Raw genomic sequence first — 22,844 nt, 5'->3', positions numbered from 1 at the left:
CAGGAATATCTGTGAACATTGTTTAGCTTCCCTATGAAAGCACAGGCCTTTGAGGTGCAACATCCAGACTTGGGTTTCTCTTCTGCCTGCCTAGGGCAGACTTTCTACAAAGGGCCTTCACATCCCCTCTTCCTTTCTCTCTTTGGATCCTCTGCATGGTCTCCCATGAGATTTCTGCTCTTGTGGATGGTTGTGATGCTGGTTGTAATGCTTGTGGTGCTGGGATGCTTGGGATGATGAAAGATTGTACCTCCCTGCTCCCCAGTGAGACCCTCCTTACCTTGCCCCCCGCCCACGGGAGTGACTAGGCTTATTGCTGGCTAGGCTGTGGGTGGTCTCTGAAAAGAAGCATCACACAGGGCTGCCATTTCCCTACAGGCGCCCAAAACCCTAGGGACAAGAGCACAAGGTCCTCAAGCTGAGGGCCTCCTGCCATTTGTAGAAGCTATGGGAGCGGTACGGGGGGGGGGGTCATCTGTCAGGACTTGACCTTGTCTCTCACGTCTCAAGGGGTCAACTGCGCAGGTCCTGTGACCTGAAGCCCAGCCTCCGGGAGTGGGGTACAATGTCAGGACTCCATCCTTCCTCTTCACCAGGAACTGCAGCCCTGCAAGGCCTGGTCCTGGATGAGTTGACACCAACAAAGGCCCCTTTGCACTCACAGGCTCGCCTCACTAGCTTATGGAGTTTCAAGCAAGAAAAATATTGCTGTATCACCCTCTGCTTGTGCAAGACCTTGGCATTCACAGAGACACTTTTTCATCATCTCATTGATGCCTGAGAATAGCCATATTAGGGTATGTTTTTCTCAAACTGTAAATTCACCTTCTCTCCCTTCATTATTCCTTCCCTGCTGGTTTTATAACTCAGTGAATTACAATCCCCCCACAAGTCTTAACAGTACAAATGTCTAAGGAAAAAAACTAAACATACCCATGCATCTTGGTTGACAGTTTAAGTCTGATAACATCATACTCAGCAATTATAGAGCAGGAACATACTCCCTAGTGAGTCAACAATAGAGTTCCAGGGAAAATTCCTAACATCTATGAATGTATTATGGAGTCAGAAACCCAATTTACCAAACAGATCATGAAGGTATATTTATTTTAAAAGACATTCCTAAAGTTACTGAATTTGAGTGAATATGCATTTGTTATATTTATCTGGGTTTTCAGATAGTTTATAGAAAGAGATTCATTCTATCCCACTGATAACTAGTGGCCAAACCTAGGACTTGGGGTGACTCTTTCTGAACCTGAACTCATCATTTGAGTCTCCCTGAGATGGAAGGGCTTGCATCCAGGCTACTCATCAAACACCAAGAAGAACGGAAGAGAAAGAATGTCTTGAAGATCAAGGGTGCGAAGCCACAGTATATTAACAACCAACTAAAAACTCAGATAAAGTACCTTTGAAATGATTATATGCTGCAAAGCAGTAGTTGGAACAGGACTTCAGTTCCTTGGTATTTACACATAAAGATCTAGAAATTCATCTAACAGCACATTCTGGAGGAATGTACAGAAGATGTCAGGGTGGAAAGCCAGACTCCCATTGGATTCCTTCTGGATCTCACAAATCATTTGACTTTCTTCAGCCTCCCTTGCTCATCTCAAATGATAGAATGATGCCAATACCTGAGTTATTCCCAGAGAGTCAACTGAGATCATCCAATCAGTCCCCAGATCTGCTCTATTTATCCTAAATGTCTTTTGAACCCTCCACTTCTCTCTGTCTTCACTGTTTTTAGTTCATCTTTCCCCCAGGCTGCATTCTTTTCATTCCACTCTTTACATTGCAGCTAAAGAGATCTTTTTAAAAGATAAACCAGGTCACATCACAAATCTGCTTAAAACCCTTCAGTAGCTTCTTAATACTCTCAGGATAAAATCTAAACTCCTTACCTTGCTTTACAAAACCCTTCATGGTCGGGCACCTGTCTTCCTCTCTAGGCTCATCTCACACTACTCCAGCCATAATAAACTAGTAGCCATTTCCAAGTGAGCCAACCTCTCTTACCGCCAGCTTTTGCAGTAGCTTATTCCTCTACCTAGAACCCTCAGTCCCTTCCAGCACTCCCTTTCCTCCCCCTAACCCTGTAATCCTGCAGAATTCTGAGTTTATATTACCCACCAGGGAAACTCTCCTGCAGTTTGAACTGCCCTCCTCTGTGCCCAGCCCACTCCAGCACCCTATGCTTCTGTCTTTTTAGCTCTCATCACCCTGCTTGAAACTGTCTTCTCCCTTGTTGGTTTCTCCCACTCAGTTTTTCAGGACTGTGTCTTACTCATGTTGAATGAATGATGAATGCTTAAATGCTTTGTAAACTGCAACTTGCTACACAAGTGTTAAGTATTATGTAATATTACTGTGTTCCAGTTGGTAAAAAATTATTGTTGGTCTACTTGTTAGGGGCAAAAATAGAACATTGGGGGCTAGCTATGGTTGTGGGAAATATTAATCATGCTCTGTTAACCATGATTGCCTTGTGTTGATTAAAGAAAGGACATTCTGGCCTGGCTGGGAGTTGTACACCCCCAGGACCTGGGAGTCAACCTTAGAACCATTCTCATTCAAGAACTGTCTTTCATGGAAAGATTAACAATCTTGTTGCCCAAACAATGAAGTCCCACCCCAGCCTCCTACTTCCCCATATAGGATAATCTTTGTCTACTTACCCTATATAAGCAGCTGGAGCTGCAGAGCAGTTTTGTGTGTTTTTTTTGTGGACGACCTGCTGCTCTCCCATACTGCCAGTAGTATTGGAATAAACACTCATATATGATTCAACCCTGTCTCTGATTAATTGGCTCAAGTAGTGACAGGCAGCATGGACCCATTGATTGTCCAGTTACATACTCACTCATTTGAAAACTAGCATCACCTTTCAATTACATCATTCTGGTTCCCTCTTAAGCCCAATACTAATAAAGACTGCCACTTACTGAGCATTTGAACTGGGCTAGGTTCTGTGATAAGATTTTATGGGTATGATCTCATTTACTCATCATCATGGCAATCTTATGAGCTAGTCCTATTATAAGTATCATCCCCATTTTTCAGATGAAAAAACTAAGGCAGGATCAAAGAGATTAAGTAGTTTGTCCAACATTAAATAGCCAGATGTTGAATCCAGATACTTTGAATTTCAAGATCCAAACCTTGATCCTAACCATCTCCCAGTTCTTCCAAAGTCTTCAGATAAAGACACTATTAACAGAGTGAACAGTAACTTCACATAATGGGAGAAAATATTTGCAAATCACATATATAATAAGAGATTAATATCCAGCATATATAGAGAACTCTTAAAACTCAACAATAAAAACCTAAACAATCTGATTTTTAAAATGAGCAGAGGACTTGAAAAACATTTCTCCAAAAGAAGATATACAAATAGCCAATATGCACATGAAAAGATGCTCAACATCACTAATCATTAGGGATATGCAAATCAGAACCACCTCATACCAATTAGAATGACAATTATAAAAAGAAAATAACAGAAAATAAGTGTTGGCAATGATATGGAGAAAATGGAACCCTTATGCATTGCTGGTAAGAAGGCAAAATGGGCCAAAACCGGTTTGGCTCAGTGGATAGAGCGTCGCCCTGCGGACTGAAAGGTCCCAGGTTCGATTCCGGTCAAGGGCATGTACCTGGGTTGCGGGCACATCCCCAGTAGGAGATGTGCAGGAGGCAGCTGATCGATGTTTCTCTCTCATCGATGTTTCTAACTCTCTATCTCTCTCCTTTCCTCTCTGTAAAAAATCAATAAAATATATTAAAAAAAAAAAAAAAAAAAAAAAAAGGCAAAATGGTGTAGCCACTGGGAAAAACAGTACAGCAGTTCCTCAAAAAAAAAAAAAAAAAAAAAAAAAAAAAAAAAAAAAAAAAAAAAGAAGTACAATATACTCTAGCAATTCCACTCTGGCTGTATACCTCAAAGAAGTGAAAACAGGGACTGGAAGATTTATTTGTAATCATGTTTATAGCAGTATTATTTACAATAGCCAAAATGTGGAAGCAACCCAAGTGTTCATTAATAGGTAGTATATAATATATATATATAATATATATATATATAGTGATGGAATATTATTCAGCCTTTTAAAGGGAGGAAATTCTAACATATGCTACAACCTGAATGAACATCGAGGACATTATACTAAGTGAAATAAGTCAGTCGCAAAAAGACAAATACTTATTTGAGGTACCTAGAGTTGTCAAATTCATAGAGATTCATAGAGATGGAAAAGTAGAATGGTGGTTGCTGGCTGCTGGACGGAGGGGAGAATGGGGAGTTGTGTTGTTTGGGTACAGAGTTTCAGTTTTGCAAGATGATAAAAAGTTCTGGAGATGAATGGTGGTAGTGGTTGCATAATAATCTGAATGTACTTAATGCCACTAAACTGTACACCTAAAAATGGTTAAAGTGGTAAATTTTAAGTTTTGTATATTTTATCACAATTTATTAAAGATCTAAGATTTTAACTATTTCCCAGTCCTGCCAAAGTCTTCATATAATTTCCTCTGATGAAAATGTGCAGCCTTACATTGAAAAAAGAGATAGAGGAAGATATAAACAAATGGAAGAACATACCATGTTGATGGATTGGTAGAATCAACATCATTAAAATTTCCATTCTACCTAAAGCAACCTACAAATTCAATGTACTCTCCATTAAAATACCAACGACATATTTCAAAGACCTAGAACAAGTTCTCCAAAAATCCATCTGGAATTAAAAAAGACCCTGAATAGCCACAGAAATCCTGAGAAAGAAGAACAAAGTTGGAGGGATCACAATACCAGATATCAAGCTATATTACCAAGCCACAGTTCTGAAAACTGCCTGGTACTAGCACAAAAACAGACATATAGACCAATGGAACAGAACAGAGAACCCAGAAATCTACCCAAGCCATTATGCTCAGTTAATATTTGACAAAGGAGGCAAGATCATACAATGGAGTCAAGACAGTCTCTTCAATAAATGGTGTTAGGAAATTTGGTCAGATACATGCAAAAAAAATGACACTAGATCACCAAATTATACCATGCACAAAAACAAACTCAAAATGGCTAAAGGACTTAAATGTACAACAGGAAACCATAAAAATCTTACAAGACTCCATAGGCAACAAAATATCAGACATTTGTCTTAGCAATATCTTTACAGACACAGCTCCTAGGGCAATGGAGACTAAGGAAAAATGAACAAATGGGACTACAGCAAAATAAAAAGCTTCTGCACAGCAAAAGAAACTATCAACAAAACAACAAGAAAACCCACTGCACGGGAGAACGTATATTCCAATGCTATTTCAGATAAGGGTTTAAACTCCAAAATTTACAGAGAACTCATACAACTTCCTTAAAAGGAAGATAAACAATCCAATCAAAAAATTGGGCAAAGGACCTAAATAGACACTTTTTGAAAGAGGACATACAGAAGGCCGAGAGACATAAGAAAACATGCTCAAAGTCACTAATCATCCAAGAGATGCAAATCAAAACAACAATGAGGTACCATCTCACACCTGTCAGAATGGCTATCATCAACAAATCAATGAACGACAAATGCTGGAGAGGATGTGGAAAAAAAGAAACCCTCTTGCACTATTGGTGGGAATGCAGACTGGTGCAGCCACCGTGGAAGACAGTATGGAGTTTCATAAAAAAGTTAAAAATGGAACTTCCATTTGACCCAGTGATTTCACTTCTAGGAATATATCCCAAAAAACCAGAAACACCCATCAGAAAGGATATATGCACCCCTATGTTCATAGCAGCACAATTTACAATACCTAAGATTTGGAAACAGCCTAAGTGCCCATCAGCAGGTGAGTGGATTAAAAACCGTGGCACATCTACACAATGGAATACTATGCTGCTGTAAAAAGAAAAGAACTTTTACCATTTGCAACAGCATGGATGGAACTGGAGAGCATTATGCTAAGAGAAATAAGCCAGTTGGAGAAAGATAAATATCACATGATCTCATTCATATGTGGGATATAATGATCAACATAAACTGATGAACAAAAATAGATCCAGAGACAAATGGCAGGGGAGGGAGGGATTAGAGATCAACCAAATGACTTGTATGCATGCATATTAGCATAACCACTGGACACAGACACTGGGGCGGTAAGGGCTTGCCCTTGGGGGTGTGAGTGCGGGGGTGGGGGAATCAATGTGGGGGGAAGGAGACATATATAAAACTTAAGGCAATAAAAAAAAGAAAGAAAAAGAAAGAAAATGTTCTGCCTTCTCTTCAAGTAAAGTGTCTTTTATTTCTTTTTCCTCCTAAGACCGGACTGCTCTCTGCCACAATCCCTAGAGCCTCCACATTGGTCAGTGCCCCTGACAGGGCAGGACACAGCCTCAGGCTCTAGTTCACTCTCCTACTGGGAAGAAAGTGCTTCTACTCCGAAGGCAGCCAGCACATATTTCACTCAAAACAGTTGTCAGATGGCTGTGGATCCCTTCTGTTCCCAGGAATTACACTGGGACTAATTGCACTGTGCATATTCCATCACTGGTAGCTAATCCCAACAGTGATGTTGGGCATCGTTATTAATAGGCTTAGGACAAACAAAAATGAGAGGGGAAATGGCTTGGGCTGAGTCACACAGCAGTTAGAATTCAGAGCTCCCAGCTACTAACCTCACCCTCGGCTCTTTCACACACCTGGCAGCTCCAGAGACTTGCTGCTTTTTTGTACTCTGGGCAACAAATTCTCTGGCTAACCAAGTGGGTCTGACTTGTCTTGCAGAGAAATAAAGCAAAAATCTTCCTTGGGATGCTATCTTCTGATCTTTCTGTTTCCATTGGTTGACAGGAAACCAGAGTCCCCATGACCTTGAACACATCATTGAAAGTCTCTGGATCAGTTTTCCCTTCAGTAAAATGTGGGCAAGAGTTATTGATACCCACCCCAAGAGAATCTGTGGATGAGCTAGAGAGAGGATTGGGGTATGTTTATCCAATCTAATCTGCATAATCCTTTACATGAGTGAACCCCAAACTTGGCAGAACATCATTATCACATGGATACCTTTAAAAATACAAATTCCTGGGCCTTGACCAGCCCAGATTACTTGGACTCCTCCATTCTCCCAGCCACATGGTCACCAATGTGAAGAGAATCCCTGTGAGTTGACAAGCGGGGTAGTCTTTAATTTTCCTATTTAAATTTTTTCCAACCTAGGTTAAAGGCACCTTCTCTACGAGATGGGAAGCATTGCAATCTCTCCTTTCAGCTCTCCTGTGGACTCACTGTTCCCCAATTTTGGCATTTCTCACATGCTGCCTGTTATTTTTAATTAATGCCTTCGAATCTTTGCCTCTTGTGTCCCCAGTTAGCTACTGGAGAATAAGAACTGTAAGAAATAAGGTGATTTACCATCGCACCAAAAAAATTAAGATACCTAGAATAAACTTAACTAAGGAGGTAAAAGACCTGTACTTGGAAAACTACAGGACACTGAAAAAAGAGATAGAGCAAGACATAAACAGATGGAAGAACATACTGTGTTCATGGATTGGTAGAATCAACATCATTAAAATGTCCATACTACCCAAAGCAATCTATAGATTCAATGCAATCCCCATTAAAATACCAATGGCATATTTCACAGACCTAGAATGAACTCTTCAAAAATTCATCTGGAATAAAAAAAGACTCCGAATAGCTGCAGTAATCCTGAGAAAGAAGAACAAAGTAGGTGGGATCTCAATACCAGATATCAAGCTGTACTACAAAGCCACTGTTCTCAAAACAGCCTGGTACTGGCACAAGAACAGACATATAGATCAATGGAATAGAATAGAGAACCCAGAAGTAGACCCAAACCACTATGCTCAATTAATATTTGACAAAGGAGGCAAGATCATACAATGGAGTCAAGACAGTCTCTTCAATAAATGGTGTTAGGAAAATTGGACAGATACATGCAAAAAATTAAACTAGACCACCAACTTACACCATACACAAAAATAAACTCAAAATGGATAAAGGACTTAAACATAAGACGGGAAACCATAAAAATATTCAAGGAATCCACAGGCCACAAAATCTCAGACATATCCTGAAGCATTATCTTCACCGATACAGCTCCTAGGGCAATGAAAACTAAAGAGAAAATAAACAAATGGGACTACATCAAAATAAAAAGCTTCTGTACAGCAAAAGAAACCATCAATAAAACAAGAAAGCCCACTGCACGGGAGAACATATTAGCCAATGTTATCACCAATAAGGGTTTAATCTCCAACATTTACAGAGAACTCATAAAACTTAACAAAAGGAGGATAAACAACCCAATAAAAAAAAAATGGGCAACAGACCTAAATAGATACTTTCGAAAGAAGACATAAGGAAGGCCAAGAGACATATGAAAACATGCTCAAAGTCACTAATCATCTGGGAGATGCAAATCAAAACGACAATACAGTACCATCTTACACCTGTCAGAATGGCTATCATCAACAAATCAACAAACAACAAGTACTGTTGAGGATGAGGAGAAAAAGGAACCTTGGTGCACTGCTGGTGGGAATGCAGACTGGTGCAGCCACTGTGGAGAATAGTATGGAGTTTCCTCAATAAACTAAAAATGGAACTCCCATTTGACCTAGTGATCCCATTTCTAGGAATATATCCCAAGAAACTAGAAACACCAATCAGAAAGGGTATATGCACCCATATGTTCACAGCAGCACAATTCACCATAGCTAAGATTTGGAAACAGCTTAAGTGCCCATCAGCAGATGAGTGGACTAAAAAACGGTGGTACATCTACACAATGGAATACTATGCTGTGGTAAAAAAGAAGGAATTTTTACCATTTGCAACAGCATGGATGGAACTGGAGAGCATTATGCTAAGTGAAATAAGCCAGTCAATGAAGGACAAATACCACATGATCCCACTCATATGTGGAAGATAATGAACAACATAAACTGATGAACAAAAACAGACCCAGAGACAGAGAAGCATCAATCAGACCGTCAAACCTCAGAGGGAAGGTAGGGGAGGGTGGGGGTAAGGGGGAAAGATCAACCAAAGGACTTGTATGCATGCATATCATAACTCATGGACACAGACACCAGGGGGGTGAGGGCATGAGTTGGGGGGTGGGGGGGTAATGGGGGGATAAGGACACATATGTAATACCTTAATCAATAGAGAAAAAAATCCCTCCAAAAAAGAAGAAAAAAAGAGAAATTAGGCGAGCCCCCAAATTCAGGGGTCCTGGTAGAACATAAAACATACTCAGGAGCCAGGCAGCAAGGCAAATATCTTTAATCTTGCAGAAAGGTGCTCAGCATGTGGTCTGCACTGAGCAGGCAGTCCGCTAGGCTTTTTAATCCTGATGCATGTGACCTGTCCCTTACTCTTTTTAAAAAAATATATATATATATTTTAAATTATATTTTTATTGATTTCAGAGAGGAAGGGAGAGAGAGAGAGAGAGAGAGAGAGAGAGAGAGAGAGAGAGAGAGAGAGAGAGAGAAACATCAATGATGAGAGAGAATCATGGATTGGCTGCCTCCTGCACACCCCCCAATGGTGGGGATCCAGTGTACAATCTGGGCATGTGCCCTAATTGGGAATCAGACCAGGACGCTTCAGTCCCCAGGCCGAGGCTGTAGCCACTGAGCCAAACTGGCCAGGGCTGTCCCTTACTCTTGATTGGAGCTCAGGCTCATAGTCTTTTGTGATTGGCTAATTCAAAGGAAGGGGTTGACCTTTGCCATTTCAAGATGGTGGCCCCCAGGGCAGCTGCAAGTCACAGGGGCCAAAATGGTGGCTGCCAATTTATGCAGTCCAAAATCGCGGCTGCCTAAACTGTTCTTTGACAGAAAAGATTACTTGTTTATTCTTACAGAACTTGACATACCCTTCTCTTATTAGCTCCACAAATGCCAGCTCCATTATCCCATAATATATGTTTAATGAATATTTGTTGACTTGCAAATATTGTATCAGGAAATCTGGACTAATTTCTTACTCATTAGGGGAGGTGTTCTGTGTCCTTTGGAAGCTTTCTGATCACATGGAAAGCACTTTAAAGAAAGAGACAGGAGCCTTAGCTTTCACTTCTGGCTGTGTCATAAACTCCCCTTGTGACCTGCAGCAAATCACTTGCCTTCTCTCTCTCTTTTTTAACATTTAATCACCTTTACTTATTTATTTTTTGTTTGTTTCTTTTTGTTAATCCTCACCCAAGGATATTTTTCCATTTTTTAGAGAGAGTGGAAGAGAGAGGGAAAGACAGAGAGAAACATCGATGTGAGAGAAACACATTGATTGGTTGTCTCCTGACGAGAGCCCGGGCCAGGGAGGAGCCTGCAACCTAGGTACATGCCCTTGACTGGAATCGAACCTGGGACCCTTTGGTCTGCAGGCCAACGCTCTATCCAGTGAGCCACACCAGCTAGGGCCACTTGCCTTCTCTTGCTGTCAGTTCCCTCATTTGTGAAACCAGGGTTGATCTGTAAAGTTTCTTTTAGCTCTGAGTTTGGGCTTCTCTAGATAGGTAGCCTTTTTCATGTCATTGCTTTTAATGTCCACAGTGAATTATTTTCCCCCTGTAAGGACTGCCTAATTGATGGCTCACCCCCAGTATATAAAGTGAGAAACACAAGAGAAAATAAATGCTTTGGCCAAGCTTCCATGCCTAGCATGTGTGCATGTGTAGGGGTGGGGGGTGTTACTCACTCCTCATCCCAGGCCCCTGGCTTTGACTAGATTTTTCCATTCCAGAGCTGTTTAGCAGCTCTTCCCAAGCATAGGACTGTCAACCCTTAATTATATGCATGCCCACTCTCTCCTCTGTGAATGACACAGGGCAAAGGTATGACATTCCACCTGGGATTCCTCTTGTCCCTCTGAACACTCCCATTCACTGCCATATTCAGTACAGTCTGTTCAAGTATTGTCTCCTGAGAAGGAGATGAAAGACACAAGACACTAGTCCTTGCCCTCATGGAACTTCTAGTCTCCCTGAAGTGGGGACGTAAATGTGTGGGGAAAAATGTGCTACCATATGTAAGGGAGAACCTGGGCTTCAAGTGCTGCTTTGATACATCTCCAATACCTAGAACAGTACCTGACACATAGAAGATGCTCTACAAATACATAAAAATAGGTGCTAACTGCCATGGTTTTCAAACATTTTAGTTTAATGAAGGGAAAGCCTATCTTCAGTGAAGCAGGTGGATATAAGGTTGCCCTGGTAAGAGGAGCTAGGGTCAAACCCTGCTTGCTCAGGTCTCCTCTGGGCACCAGAGATGATCCTCAGCCCAGTCACTTACTGCAGTCAATTAGAAAGGAGTTGAAGATCAACTTGCTGTTTTTCCTGGTTAACCTTAGGAAAATAAATGGAGGTTTGAAGAACCAGGCCCTCCAAAAGGAATTATTTGCCACCTGACAAGGCGTCGTCAATCTCTCCTTTCCCCTCCTTCTAGGGCAGCGGTTCTCAACCTGTGGGTCGCAACCCCTTTGGGGGTTGAACGACCCTTTCACAGGGGTCGCCTAAGACCATCGGAAAACACATATATAATTACATATTGTTTTTGTGATTAATCACTATGCTTTAATAATGTTCAATTTGTAACAATGGAAATACATCCTGCATATCAGATATTTACATTACGATTCATAGCAGAAGCAACATTACAGTTATGAAGTAGCAACAAAAATAATTTTATGGTTGGGGGTCACCACAACATGAGGAACTGTATTAAAGGGTCGCGGCATTAGGAAGGTTGAGAACCACTGTTCTAGGGTGTTCCAATTAGTAAGGGCAGAGGGGAGAAAGTTTTCACTGTGAGACTTGTAAGTTAGTCTACAAATGTATATCAGTGTAATGTTTGTTTATTTTAAATAAAGAAGGAAAGAAAACCACAGTGGTAATGTTTTCCAGTATTCAATAGAAAGTCATTCCATGTTGTCTTCCAAGCAGTCCTGATTTGAAAATACAATGTAAAACTCTCATGAAATCTGTTTAGTTAGTAGATGATGCTTCCTTTTGCACAGCTCACCCTACATCACACTGGTATCTACTAACATTCCTGACCAAATTCATGGTCAGCCTTAGGCACATGCAGATGCTGGAGGGGCTACCTGATGAGAGAATCTCTACACATGTTTGCCTTCTCCTTGCCTTTCCACCCCTCATCAGCAAGGGAGGGAAAACATACTTGTTTTCCAAGGATGCATACTTGTCAAGATGATCCAGGGAGGAAGGTACATCCCAGATATGCATCTGGAAGACAATTTTGGGTAACCAACATCTCTTTTTAAAAATCTGTTAAATGGATAAAGTTCTTGAATTAAGAGATTTTCATTATTATCCATCTCATGGCCCTTTCATAAAAATCTCTTTACCTGTACCACAGACTGTCCCTCCATGCAGATGCCAGAAGAGGCACACATTAGACCAGCTGTGGGCAAACTACGGCCCGCGGGCCGGATCCGGCCAGTTTGAAATGAATAAAACTAAAAAAAAAAAAAAAAAAAAAAAAAAAAAGACCGTACCCTTTTATGTAATGATGTTTACTTTGAATTTATATTAGTTCACACAAACACTCCATCCATGCTTTTGTTCCGGCCCTCCGGTCCAGTTTAAGAACCCATTGTGGCCCTCGAGTAAAAAAGTTTGCCCACCCCTGCATTAGACCGAATGTGTCCCTCCCAAATTCATACGTTTAAAGCTAACCCCTAGTGTGATAATATTTGGAGATGGGACTTTTGGGAAGTGATTAGGTTATGAGGGCTCCCTCACAAATGACATCTGTGTCCTTATAAAAGAGACCTCAGAGAGATCACTTGCCCCTTTCTGCCATGTGAGGTTATATAAAAAAAGAGCCGCTTATGAACCAGGAAACAGGGTCAGACCAGACACTGAATCTGCAAGAGCCGTGATCTTGGACTCCCCAGCCTCTAGAAATAAATTTCTGTATTTCACAATCCATCCAGTCTATGGTATTTTGTTACAGCAGCCTGAATGGACTAAGACACCCCACTCAACAGCAGGGGAAACTGAAGGGTAAAGGGAGCTCACTTTAGACAGCAAGCCACCAGGAGCCCCAGCTTCTCCCCTACTGCCTGACATAGCCATCTCTTCCACTTCTTGGCAAATCCTAAGACTTCCTTACCTTCAAAATCTATCTCAGGCCTGACAGCCATCTATCCAACACTACTGCAGACTTCACCCCCTGTCCAAGCCCTGACCACAACGTGTAGCCTAGTCTTTTGCACTTAAGTAGCTGAGCTTGAATCATTAAATCTGGTCTTAAGATAGAAGCCACTCAAGGCTAGGGCTGGAGGGAACCTTGGAAATTAGGAGAAACGGAGGCTTTCCTAGGGTTCCAAGGTTATGAAAAAAAATATGGCTGCAACCCAAGTTTTCCTATGTGTGCCTATGCCTTCCTGGCTACATCCTGAGTTCCTCTATTTATTTTCTTGGTCTCTTTCCCCTTGGCTGCACAGGGCCTGCTCTCTGTGACCATGGTGTTGACTCAAGGAGGGATTAACGACCTAAACAACAAAGAGCCCAGATAGAGGCTGTGGTCCCCAGCTCTGAAACATGACTTGATCCCAACTAAGACCTTCGCTGGTGTTGGTTCGGAAGCCCAAATGATGGCTCCCAGAAATTAGGTCACTTGCTCAAGGCTACTTGGCTAAGAAGTGACCGCAGCAGGAGCCAAGTGTAGGTCCTCAGGCCCCAGGGGCAGCGCTATGCCCTGGGCACTGCTTCAGGCACTGTCTAGAGCCCGCAGATCTGGAGGCCCAAGGAGCCAGGGGTAAGCCCAGATCCCGCCCCCCTCCTCTGCTCAGCGTGACGTTGGTGGAAGTGTATTATTCCTTTAGGTCTCTAAGCATTGCCCGCATATTTGTGCCTGTGGTTCCTGTCTTAAGTGTGGGGGTTGGAAGGAGTCAGTGTGGGCGGTTTACACTGACCTCCTGTACGTAATCCTAATCCGGGCACCGTTGAGGGTCCCTAGCCACCATAAGCCAACCCTACCGTCTCACGCACAAGCCCCCACTGTGACGCGAGGATGTCTGAACTCAGGGTTCTGGAGTGGTGAAACCCGAGGCAGCTTGGCCGGCCTCTGGAGTACATCAGGATTAGAAGACTTTCTCTGGAGTAATGCTCTCGGGTCCTTCGCCCGCCGTGCTCCCTCGCCCCCCAGAGTGCCCGCTGACCCCCGCAGGCGGAGTCCTCGTGGCCTCGCCCATCCGGCGGGTGGCCCCCCTGCTGTCGAAGTACTTCTCCAGATTCCGGCGTTGGGGGAGGAAGAGATGAAGAGCCTGCGCACGCGAGGCGCCAATCCCCCCGGCTCGAGCTGGTGAGCACATCTTGACGCTTCCCCCACAGCTCAGCTAGAGCCACAGAACTTTTACACCACCCGCGTTCCCTGACGCTTCTAGAACTGGATACCAAACACCCTCAGATACCTGTATTCACTACTTTTGTAGGACTTTCCGGAGAAGGCGGGCAGGGGGCCGGAACCGGGGTGAGGGTCTTCCCCGAGACCCCCTCTAACCCGTTTCTCTTTGCAGACAGCAGTGGTCAACCCTAGAAGGACGAGACTGGGCGTCCCAAAAGACCTAGCGGACTATGCTCCTCGAGGTACCGGCCTTCCCTGGGGGTTAGGGAGTGTGAGGAGAGGGCCGCGGGGGGTTGAGGAGGGTGGGGAGAGGGCCGCTAGCGAACGGATCGGTTTGCTGACAGGTTTGAGGGTGGGATAGCGTAGTTTGGAGTGAAGAGCCCGAGAGCAAACACTGTTTCTTTTTCCTCCCCCCCTCATCCGAAAAGGAACCACATTGCCAGGGGGAAATAAGACAGTGTAAACACAAACAACCTCAAAAAGAAGCCAAGAAAAACTAAGCCAAAAAACCCAAGCGCAACACTGTTACAAAACTGTCTGGTTTTGTAACAATTTCCCTGCCGCCGGCCAATGAGCAGCGTGGCGGCGCGTCACGTGGTGACGTTTTATATAACGCTTTGCTGAGACAAGACAGTTATTAGGCGGCGCGAGGCGGCCGGCATGGAGCTCTCTGAGGAGCGGCAGGGACCGGTGTGCCGCCTCGCGACCGCAGTGGCAGCCCCAATTACCTCAAGCCGCTGCTCCCTGCTCTGGGTCCCCGGCCCCTAGACGCCTCTTCCTGAGTTTGTCCTTCCTTTAATGGATTCATTTCAGGCTGAACAGATGCCGAGCTTGCCCGCTGAGCTCGCGAGCAACAACTTAGAGCTGGCGGAGCCGGCGGCATCAGTGACCCGTGTAGATTCGGGCCACCCGGAGGCGGCTACAGAAGGTCTCGCACCTCTACCGACGCGGGAGCCGGAGCAGCCTCCTCCGGCCTCGACGACGGAGTGTAAAGTCCTGCTCACACAGGCAGACGCCCTGGCGTCCGGGGGGCGCCTCCGGGAAGCCCTCGAGGTATACCGACAGCTGTCGGAGCGGCAGCAGCTGGTGGCAGAGCAACTGCAGCAGCTGGTGCGCTGCCTGGCTGAGAACATCCCGCCAGGAGAGGCACTGGCGCCAGTGCCCACGGTCGGGGGCAGCGCAGCGAGCTGTGTGGTGGGGGCGGAAGAGGCAGGGGTGGCCACCGCCGCCGAGGCCACCGAGTTATGGGATGGCTTCAAGTGCCGGAAGTGTCATGGGTTTCTGTGGGACCCCGTGTCCTTGTCGTGCGGCCACACCTTTTGTAAAGTGTGCCTGGAACGCGGGCGGGCAGCCGACAGGCGCTGTGCGTTGTGCGGGGTCAAGCTCTCCACGTTGATGGCGGCCACCGGGCGGGCGCGCGGAGCCCGGCGGGCTGGGCAGCAGGCGCCGCCGCCGCCGCCGCTGCGGGTCAATGTGGTGCTCAGCGGTCTCCTCGGCAAGTTGTTCCCTGCTCGAGCTCGGGCGTCGCAACTCCGGCACGAGGGCAACCGGCTGTACCGCGAGCGCCAGGTGGAGGCGGCACTACTCAAGTACAACGAAGCGGTTAAACTAGGTGAGCCCACGGGGATCTCCTGACGGGGAGCCCGCCGGGAGGTGGGGGATTGACCGGGACCGGAGTGGGGGAGGGGTTTCCGGAGTTCACTCTTGGACTTTTCCTCTGCCCCTGCCAATTTCTCTTTCTTTCTCTGTGTCTCTGCCTCTCCGTGTTGCTCTTTGTCTTTTTCTGTGTCTCCTGTTAGCTTGTGTTTCTGGCATCTCCGTTTCTGTTTGTGGCACACTCTCTGTCTCTCCTTTTGTCTGACTTTCGCACCTTTGTCACTCCGTTTGTTCCTCAGTGTCATCGACTCAGTTTCTCTTTCTCTCCGTCTCCCTCTGTCTCCGCACGCCTGGGCTCCCGCTTACACCTGCCTGCACCTTCCCCGCCAGGAGGGGAACTTCGCACCCTTCCCACCCTCACACAGGCTCTGCTGGGTCTCCGCCAGCCCCAGGTGCTCTCTAGGCACCTGTGTCTGCTGTCCCGCCAGCCCGGGCCGCCCTTGAGGCCGGGAGGTGTCCCTTCCGGGGCCGCGGCTCCGGGTGGGCTGGGTCCGGCGTGGAATTAGGTCAGGAGAGCACTGGTTGCATAAGGGCCGCGAGCAGCCCGGGCCGGGCGGCCCCTCCTTCGCGCGGGCGGGCGGGATTGTGTAACGGCTGAGGTAACCAAAGTGGGCCACGCTCGCCTCGGAAACCGTCCCGCGAGCATGGGGGGGTTGGGGGGGGGGAAGAAGAGCGCTCGTGCCCCGCTGCCCTGTGACTCATTGTCACCGCTTCCTATCACAGGATCCGCGTCTGAAATAGATGCCCCCCCCCCCCCTTTCCAGCCTGCCGCCTGCGTCCTGGCCTGGAAACTGCTCAGGGATTCCGGGGGCTGTGGGCTAGCTGAGAAGGGGACACGCCTCTGTTCCGCTCTCTCTTGCTGCCTGGAGACGGATGGGTGGGCTTTGTGGGTTCAAGGACAAGGTGGGCAGCCCCATGCCTGTGGCCCTACTAGGGCTCCGGAGTTCCCGCAGGGAGAGTCTTCCCCAACCCTCTTCTCCCCTCACCTGAACCCAGGAACTGGCCTCTGAGCCACTGGCTGCTGTTGCCCAGTTGGGGCACGCTGCCAGGAGCTCTGCTGATGGGGCACGGAGTCTGGCGAAGCGTGAGGGGAGGAAAGAGGCAGCAGGGCTGGGCAGACCGGACTCTGGGACTCGATGGGTGGAGGAGGGGCTGGGCTGGAGTCTCCCTGTGTGGAGCCTAAACCAGAACTGGCAACAGGTATTGGGAATAGGGGAGGAACTAGGGTGGATTGGGAAAGACTGGCACCTGAGGGAGATGGGGACTCCCTCCACACACACACCCTGTGCTCACACAAACACCGAGCTGCCACTGGGCTGGCATGTGCTGCAGAAAAGAAAGAACAGAGAAGATTTCTTTAAACTGTTTGCTAATGTCTTAAGAGCAAGTAATGGGCACCCACACAAACCCTTAGCACATCCCTGAGGGAAAAACCAACAAAGCCTGTTCCCTGGGGAAGAGCAGGGCAATATGAAGGCAACAGGTGCAGGCCACTTCAGCCCAGATCTCCAAGGAAGGTTCCGTTCCTTCCGTGCATGCCAGGAGGGCCAGTTTCCCCCGAAGTTTTTCCTTACGCGGTCAGAGCAGTCAGGGTGAAAATGTCAAGACCACTTCACCCTTCTAGGAGGAAAGGGGCCTCTCCAACAAAGAATATCTTTGTACCAAAAGATGGCCACGCTCTCTTCCTCATTGTTCTAAATACTGTACCGCCCTTCAGAAAAAAAGAAACCTGCCCCTCACTCCAGATGCAAGGTTTCGACAGTTAACAAGCCTGACTAGCTAGCTGTGTGACTTTCAGAAGATCCCTTCACCTCTCTGGGCTTGATTTTCCTCATCTGAAGAATGGGTTGGTTGAACCAGATGATTTCTAAAGGCCTGCCCAGCCCTGACATCTAGTGATTCAGAGTGTTGGTGACAACCAATCTCAATTTATTCTCAGAAGCCTTGTCCAGGTTCATTCACATTTGGCCATCTATAATGTGAGGAAGGAGCCTTGCAAATACATTTCCATTTTCTTAGAGAAACTTCATATGTTCTGAGTTTCTAGACAGATGTTGCTGTTGCTGTTGCTACCAGAAGACTAACTTGAGCTTGTCTTCCTGGTGGCCGCGATGGAGGTCACATATGGCCAGCTCCCACTCCCCACTTCCTGGCCTCTTTCCTTGTGGGTGATACCTCAGTCAGAAGCTAGGCTGTCAGTTGCTAGCCCCATATAGCTACGAAGCAGGGTGCCAGAGTTTTCTCCATGTCAAAGTCACTGAAACACCCCTGACACCACAGGTCCTCTAAGGATCTGCTTAAGAGAGGGGCAAAAATCCCTTCTTTACAGCTGGCATATCTCAGACCCACAGTGGCTGCAGGGGAGTGTCGTTGGCAGGACAACATTATGGCTAGAAATTGAGCGTGACCCTTTGGGTCCCCAGGGGAAAAGTCTTAGAAAACTTTCCATCTGCTCAAGATCCATCCTCATACAGGATTTACTTGTTTCTGCTGGGGGCCATTAATGAGGGTTTGCTTTTTTTCTCATTTTGGCAGCACCAAATGACCATTTACTTTATAGCAACCGGTCACAAATTTATTTCACCTTGGAGTCTCATGAGGATGCACTGCATGATGCAGAAATAGCATGTAAGCTCCGCCCAATGGGCTTTAAGGTGAGTGTCGGATGGGAAGCATGGGAAGGGGGTATGCTATAGAAGGAATTGGCCAGAAGGGCTGCCGCCCTTGGGGGTATGGGGCACTAGAGCTCAAGCAGACCTGGGAGAAGGCTTTGCAAAGGAGCGGGTCCTTTGACAAAGGGTTACTTAGGGGTCTTTAAGGGACTGGATTCTTCCCCAATTTGATCCTCCATTGATGACCTGCATAGCAGCCTGGGCTCTGTGACTCCAGAACATAGACTTGAGAGCCTGATTACCTGAGTTTATGTCCCAGCTCTTCTACTTTTATCATCTGTGTGACTTTGGACAAATTTACTTAGCCTCCCTGTGCTTTATATTCTTATCTATAAAATGGGGATATTCAAAGTTCCTACTTAACAGGGTTTGTCGTAGGAATTACATAAGGTAAGACATGTAAGATGCTTAGAACAATGCCTGGCACATAGCATAAGTGTTTGCTATCATTATCACCATTATTTTTCAGGCACAACAGAAAGAGGAGGGTAAGACAAGCATTGCTGGCTGGTTGTGCCATTCCGAGTCTTGAATATAGTCAGTCAGCCTGCCAGTATCCACAAACATCTAGGTCACATGGAGGGGTGGGGAGAAAGACAGGCTAGGCATCTCAGGATGCCAGGATGCAAAGTGTCACTTTTTTGCATCTCTGGCCTCAGGACTGGCCCTTAGCCACATGTCAATATATTTGGTTTAGAAGATTAGATTTGAGCCTGGGCTTCACTACTTGCCAGCACAGTGACCATGGAGAAATTGCTTCACTCTCTGGACCCCAAGTGTCCTTGTTTGCAAAGTGAAACTATTGCTATCTGTCCTGATCACCTCACAGGGATGCAGTGAGGGTCACAGGTGATCATGGCCTAAGGGAACTATAATACTTGCTAGGTCTTTATGTAGTACTCGCTCTACACAACCCCAGGATGCCTTCTAGACACCCAACTTACCCAAGTCCAGGTCCATGATCCCTTTATGAATTTCATGGGGTGAGATGTGTTCAGAATCCAGAAGGTTTCCAATCCAGAAAGACCTTATATGAAGTAATACCCTTACTGAGTTTTGGACAGTGCCCCATAATAAGACATTAATATTTCTGCAGTGCGTTACATGAAAATTCACACTAAGTAGGATAAAGAATATAATACACTTTATATCATTTTAGGTCAGGTTGTGCCACCTCATGACCTCTGATGTCAGGCTTATGAAAATATCGGATTATCAGAATTTTTTTTTTAAATCTGGGTCTTCAGATAAAGCATTGTGGACCTGCACACTGAGCCATTGATGTCAAAGTGAATCTCATGTGTTCTTTCATGAGAAGGTGTTCATGGGTGATGATGGATTAGTATGTTCGCTTTCCCAAGGAACACATTTACAGTTTACTAAAGGTCACCAGTGTCTTAACCCAAAGGAGCTCCAATGAGAGCATTTCAGTCCTTGTAGCAGTGCAGGGCAGGGAGCTGCCTGAGGGTAGGAGGACTTCTCTTGCAACTTTTTCTGCTCCCATCCTTAACCTAAGGCCTAAGAGTGGGGCCTTGATAGTGCAATGGGAAACGGGGCTGAGTAAGCAGTATACCCTTTTGGATGAAATGGGAAACGTGACTTCCCCAGTAAAGGAAGAGTTGATGGGAGTATTAAACAGGAATTTCAGTTCCCCACAGGTAAGTGGAGAGGCTTACCTCTCTGTCCCCTGGTTAGCTCTCTGAAGGGCAGTCTGCCTTGTGGGGAAGAACGTTCTGGGGATCCTAGACCACAGTTGTAGTTCCAGCTTTGCCATCGAGGTCTTAGAGAGGTCACAACCCTTCCCTTGGGTCTCTCTTGAAGAATGACCAGTAAGTGTAGGTGGTCACTCAAGCCAGTAATGTGGACTAGGCCTCTGCTCGACTGACTAGTTTGTAGGAAGGCATATCTGGACGGGTCCTGGTTAGTATGTATTCAAATGGGCATTTTTGCTACTTGGTGATCCCTCTAATACAATGGTGGGGCAGCAGGAGGTAGTACTGCCCAGTGGTTAAGAATTTGGACTTTGGTATCAGTCAGTCCCAGGCTGAAACCCTGACTGCAAAATTTATCAGCTGTGTTACTTTGGGCAAGTCACTTTTCTGGGTCTTTTGTTTTCTTTAACATGGGCTTCAGAGCAGTTGCCTGCATGATAGGACTGTGCATAAGATAATCCTTAGAAATGCTTCAGGCAGTAGTGGATGCCCATGAAGTTAGGAAGTATTAAGAATAGTGTCAGGAGGGTGAATAAGAGTGGGATTGAATGCTAACGTTTTCTTCCAGGCACACTTCAGAAAGGCGCAAGCCTTGGCCACCCTAGGCAAGGTGGAGGAAGCACTAAGAGAGTTTCTATACTGCGTTTCACTGGATGGAAAGAGCAGGAGAGCAAGATCTGAAGCCCAAAGGGTGAGTTGAGATGACATCAGGTTCAGCTGCCCAATGGGCTCCCACCTCACTGTCTTCTCCAGGGAGGCGAGTGAGGGAACTGTCTTCCAGGGCATTTGGGGTCTTGAGTGGGTGGCTCCCTGGGTTAAGGGGACAAGCAGGAGACACAGGTTCTAATTGATTGCCCCCAAATCACCGTCCTCTTGGTGTGTACAATCAGATTGAGCAGTTGCTACATTTCTGTAGGAGCCTATGAAGAATGTTCTTGCTTTTTTCACTCAGGGTCTGGGTTGTCAATGGGGAAAAAACCAAAAGACAAAAATAAATACAAACAAGTTAACATGGGGATGGAGACTCACTGAGGAGATTCTGGCTGTTGACAAGAGGTCAGGGGTGTGGGGCTGCCTGCAGCTGTAGAACTTTACTTTGACCAAGTCACAGCTTCACCAGCCACACCAGGAAGCCAGCTCCTCATAAAGGATGCTGGCCCCCGTCTCATTTGCCATACGTACAACTCCAACCTTCAACTCCTTTGCTAGAAATAAAACACATATACTGTCTCACAAGTGTAAGTCAGAGACCATTACAATATAATCCAAACAAGCATTCTGACTCTTGAGTCCCAGGAGAATGTGGTTATTTTTAAAAACTGCATGAAGTACTGAGAGTATTAGCGAAGGCTTAAGCATCCTCATTCCCCGGACTTTGTTGCTTACTCTTCTGCAATGTGCTCTCAGAGTGTCTGGCTAATGGGCCTGAAGTTGGATACTGACATTCAGTGGTGGTCTCTGCTCTTGCCTTGTGCCCAGACCCCAATTCACCACCGCAATCCAAGTACTTCTGTTCCATTGTGGTTTAGCAGAGCAGTGACGAAGAAAGGGAGCAAGAGACAGGACTGGTTGCTGAAGGCTCCAGAAATGAATGGTTAGAAAAATCAATGAACTAGGGGAAGCGGAGCTCTGGAGGTTCTGCCTCTGACAGATTTCTTTTCCGGGGAGTTGCTTTGCTGTGGTTTGGGAAGTGGACAAAGTGTTCTTGAGAGAAGCACTGGTGGATCGATCCTCCAAATCTTAAGTGTAGTCCATGGTGTGGATAATAATAACAACAACAATAATAGCAGCTAACGTTTATTGAGCACTTGCTATGCACACCAGACACTGCACTAGGGCTCTCTGTGGAAGATATAATTTAATCCCCACAACATGCTGAGGTTTGGTGACTTTCGTGAGGTCGCACAATTAGTGATTTGTGGAAGAACATTCGAAGCCAACTCTACCTGTTTCCAGAGTCTGCCTTCTAGCCACTTCACCATCCTGCTGTCCTGAAGGGACATGCTAGGAGTCTCAGCACTCATTGCTGGGGCTGGGTGGAGAGTAGAAATGGGACCAACCAGTTCTGCAATGGATGAACAAAGATGGTTAGAAGAACCTTGACTTTGGGGACAGATTGTGTGAAGGCCAACAGAGGCAAGTGTCAGGTCTAAGGATGAGTGGTTTCTTAAAGAGGTTTTTTTTAAGTATTGATTAATTTTATATATATATATGTGTATACACACACACACACACACACACACACATTTGTTTTTCTACTTCTTTATGAATTTGTTGGTTAATCTTGTATGTGCCCTGACCTGCAACTTTGGCATGAAACCTGCAACTTTGGCATATTGGGACGATTCTCTAACCAACTGATCTACCAGACCAGGGCCATGAGTGATTTCT

General features: G+C 45.8%; 1 protein-coding gene across 3 annotated transcripts in view; it reads left to right on the top strand.

Moving 5' to 3' along the window:
- The first annotated feature begins 15,045 nt into the window (after positions 1 to 15,045).
- Positions 15,046 to 22,844, top strand: part of LONRF3 (LON peptidase N-terminal domain and ring finger 3) — a 40,234-nt gene continuing 32,435 nt past the window's right edge. For all 3 annotated transcript variants that reach the window (XM_036304528.1, XM_036304527.1, XM_036304529.1), the window contains exons 1-3: positions 15,046 to 16,025; positions 18,605 to 18,723; positions 21,022 to 21,144. In XM_036304528.1, the coding sequence (XP_036160421.1) occupies positions 15,212 to 16,025; positions 18,605 to 18,723; positions 21,022 to 21,144 (1,056 nt within the window). In that variant the 5' untranslated portion in view covers positions 15,046 to 15,211. The remainder of the gene's footprint in view (positions 16,026 to 18,604; positions 18,724 to 21,021; positions 21,145 to 22,844) is intronic.

Source organism: Myotis myotis, unplaced genomic scaffold (genome assembly GCF_014108235.1).
Source record: "Myotis myotis isolate mMyoMyo1 unplaced genomic scaffold, mMyoMyo1.p scaffold_m19_p_4, whole genome shotgun sequence".
Classification (NCBI taxonomy): Eukaryota; Metazoa; Chordata; class Mammalia; order Chiroptera; family Vespertilionidae; genus Myotis; species Myotis myotis.
This window is presented reverse-complemented; position numbering and strand designations above follow the sequence as displayed.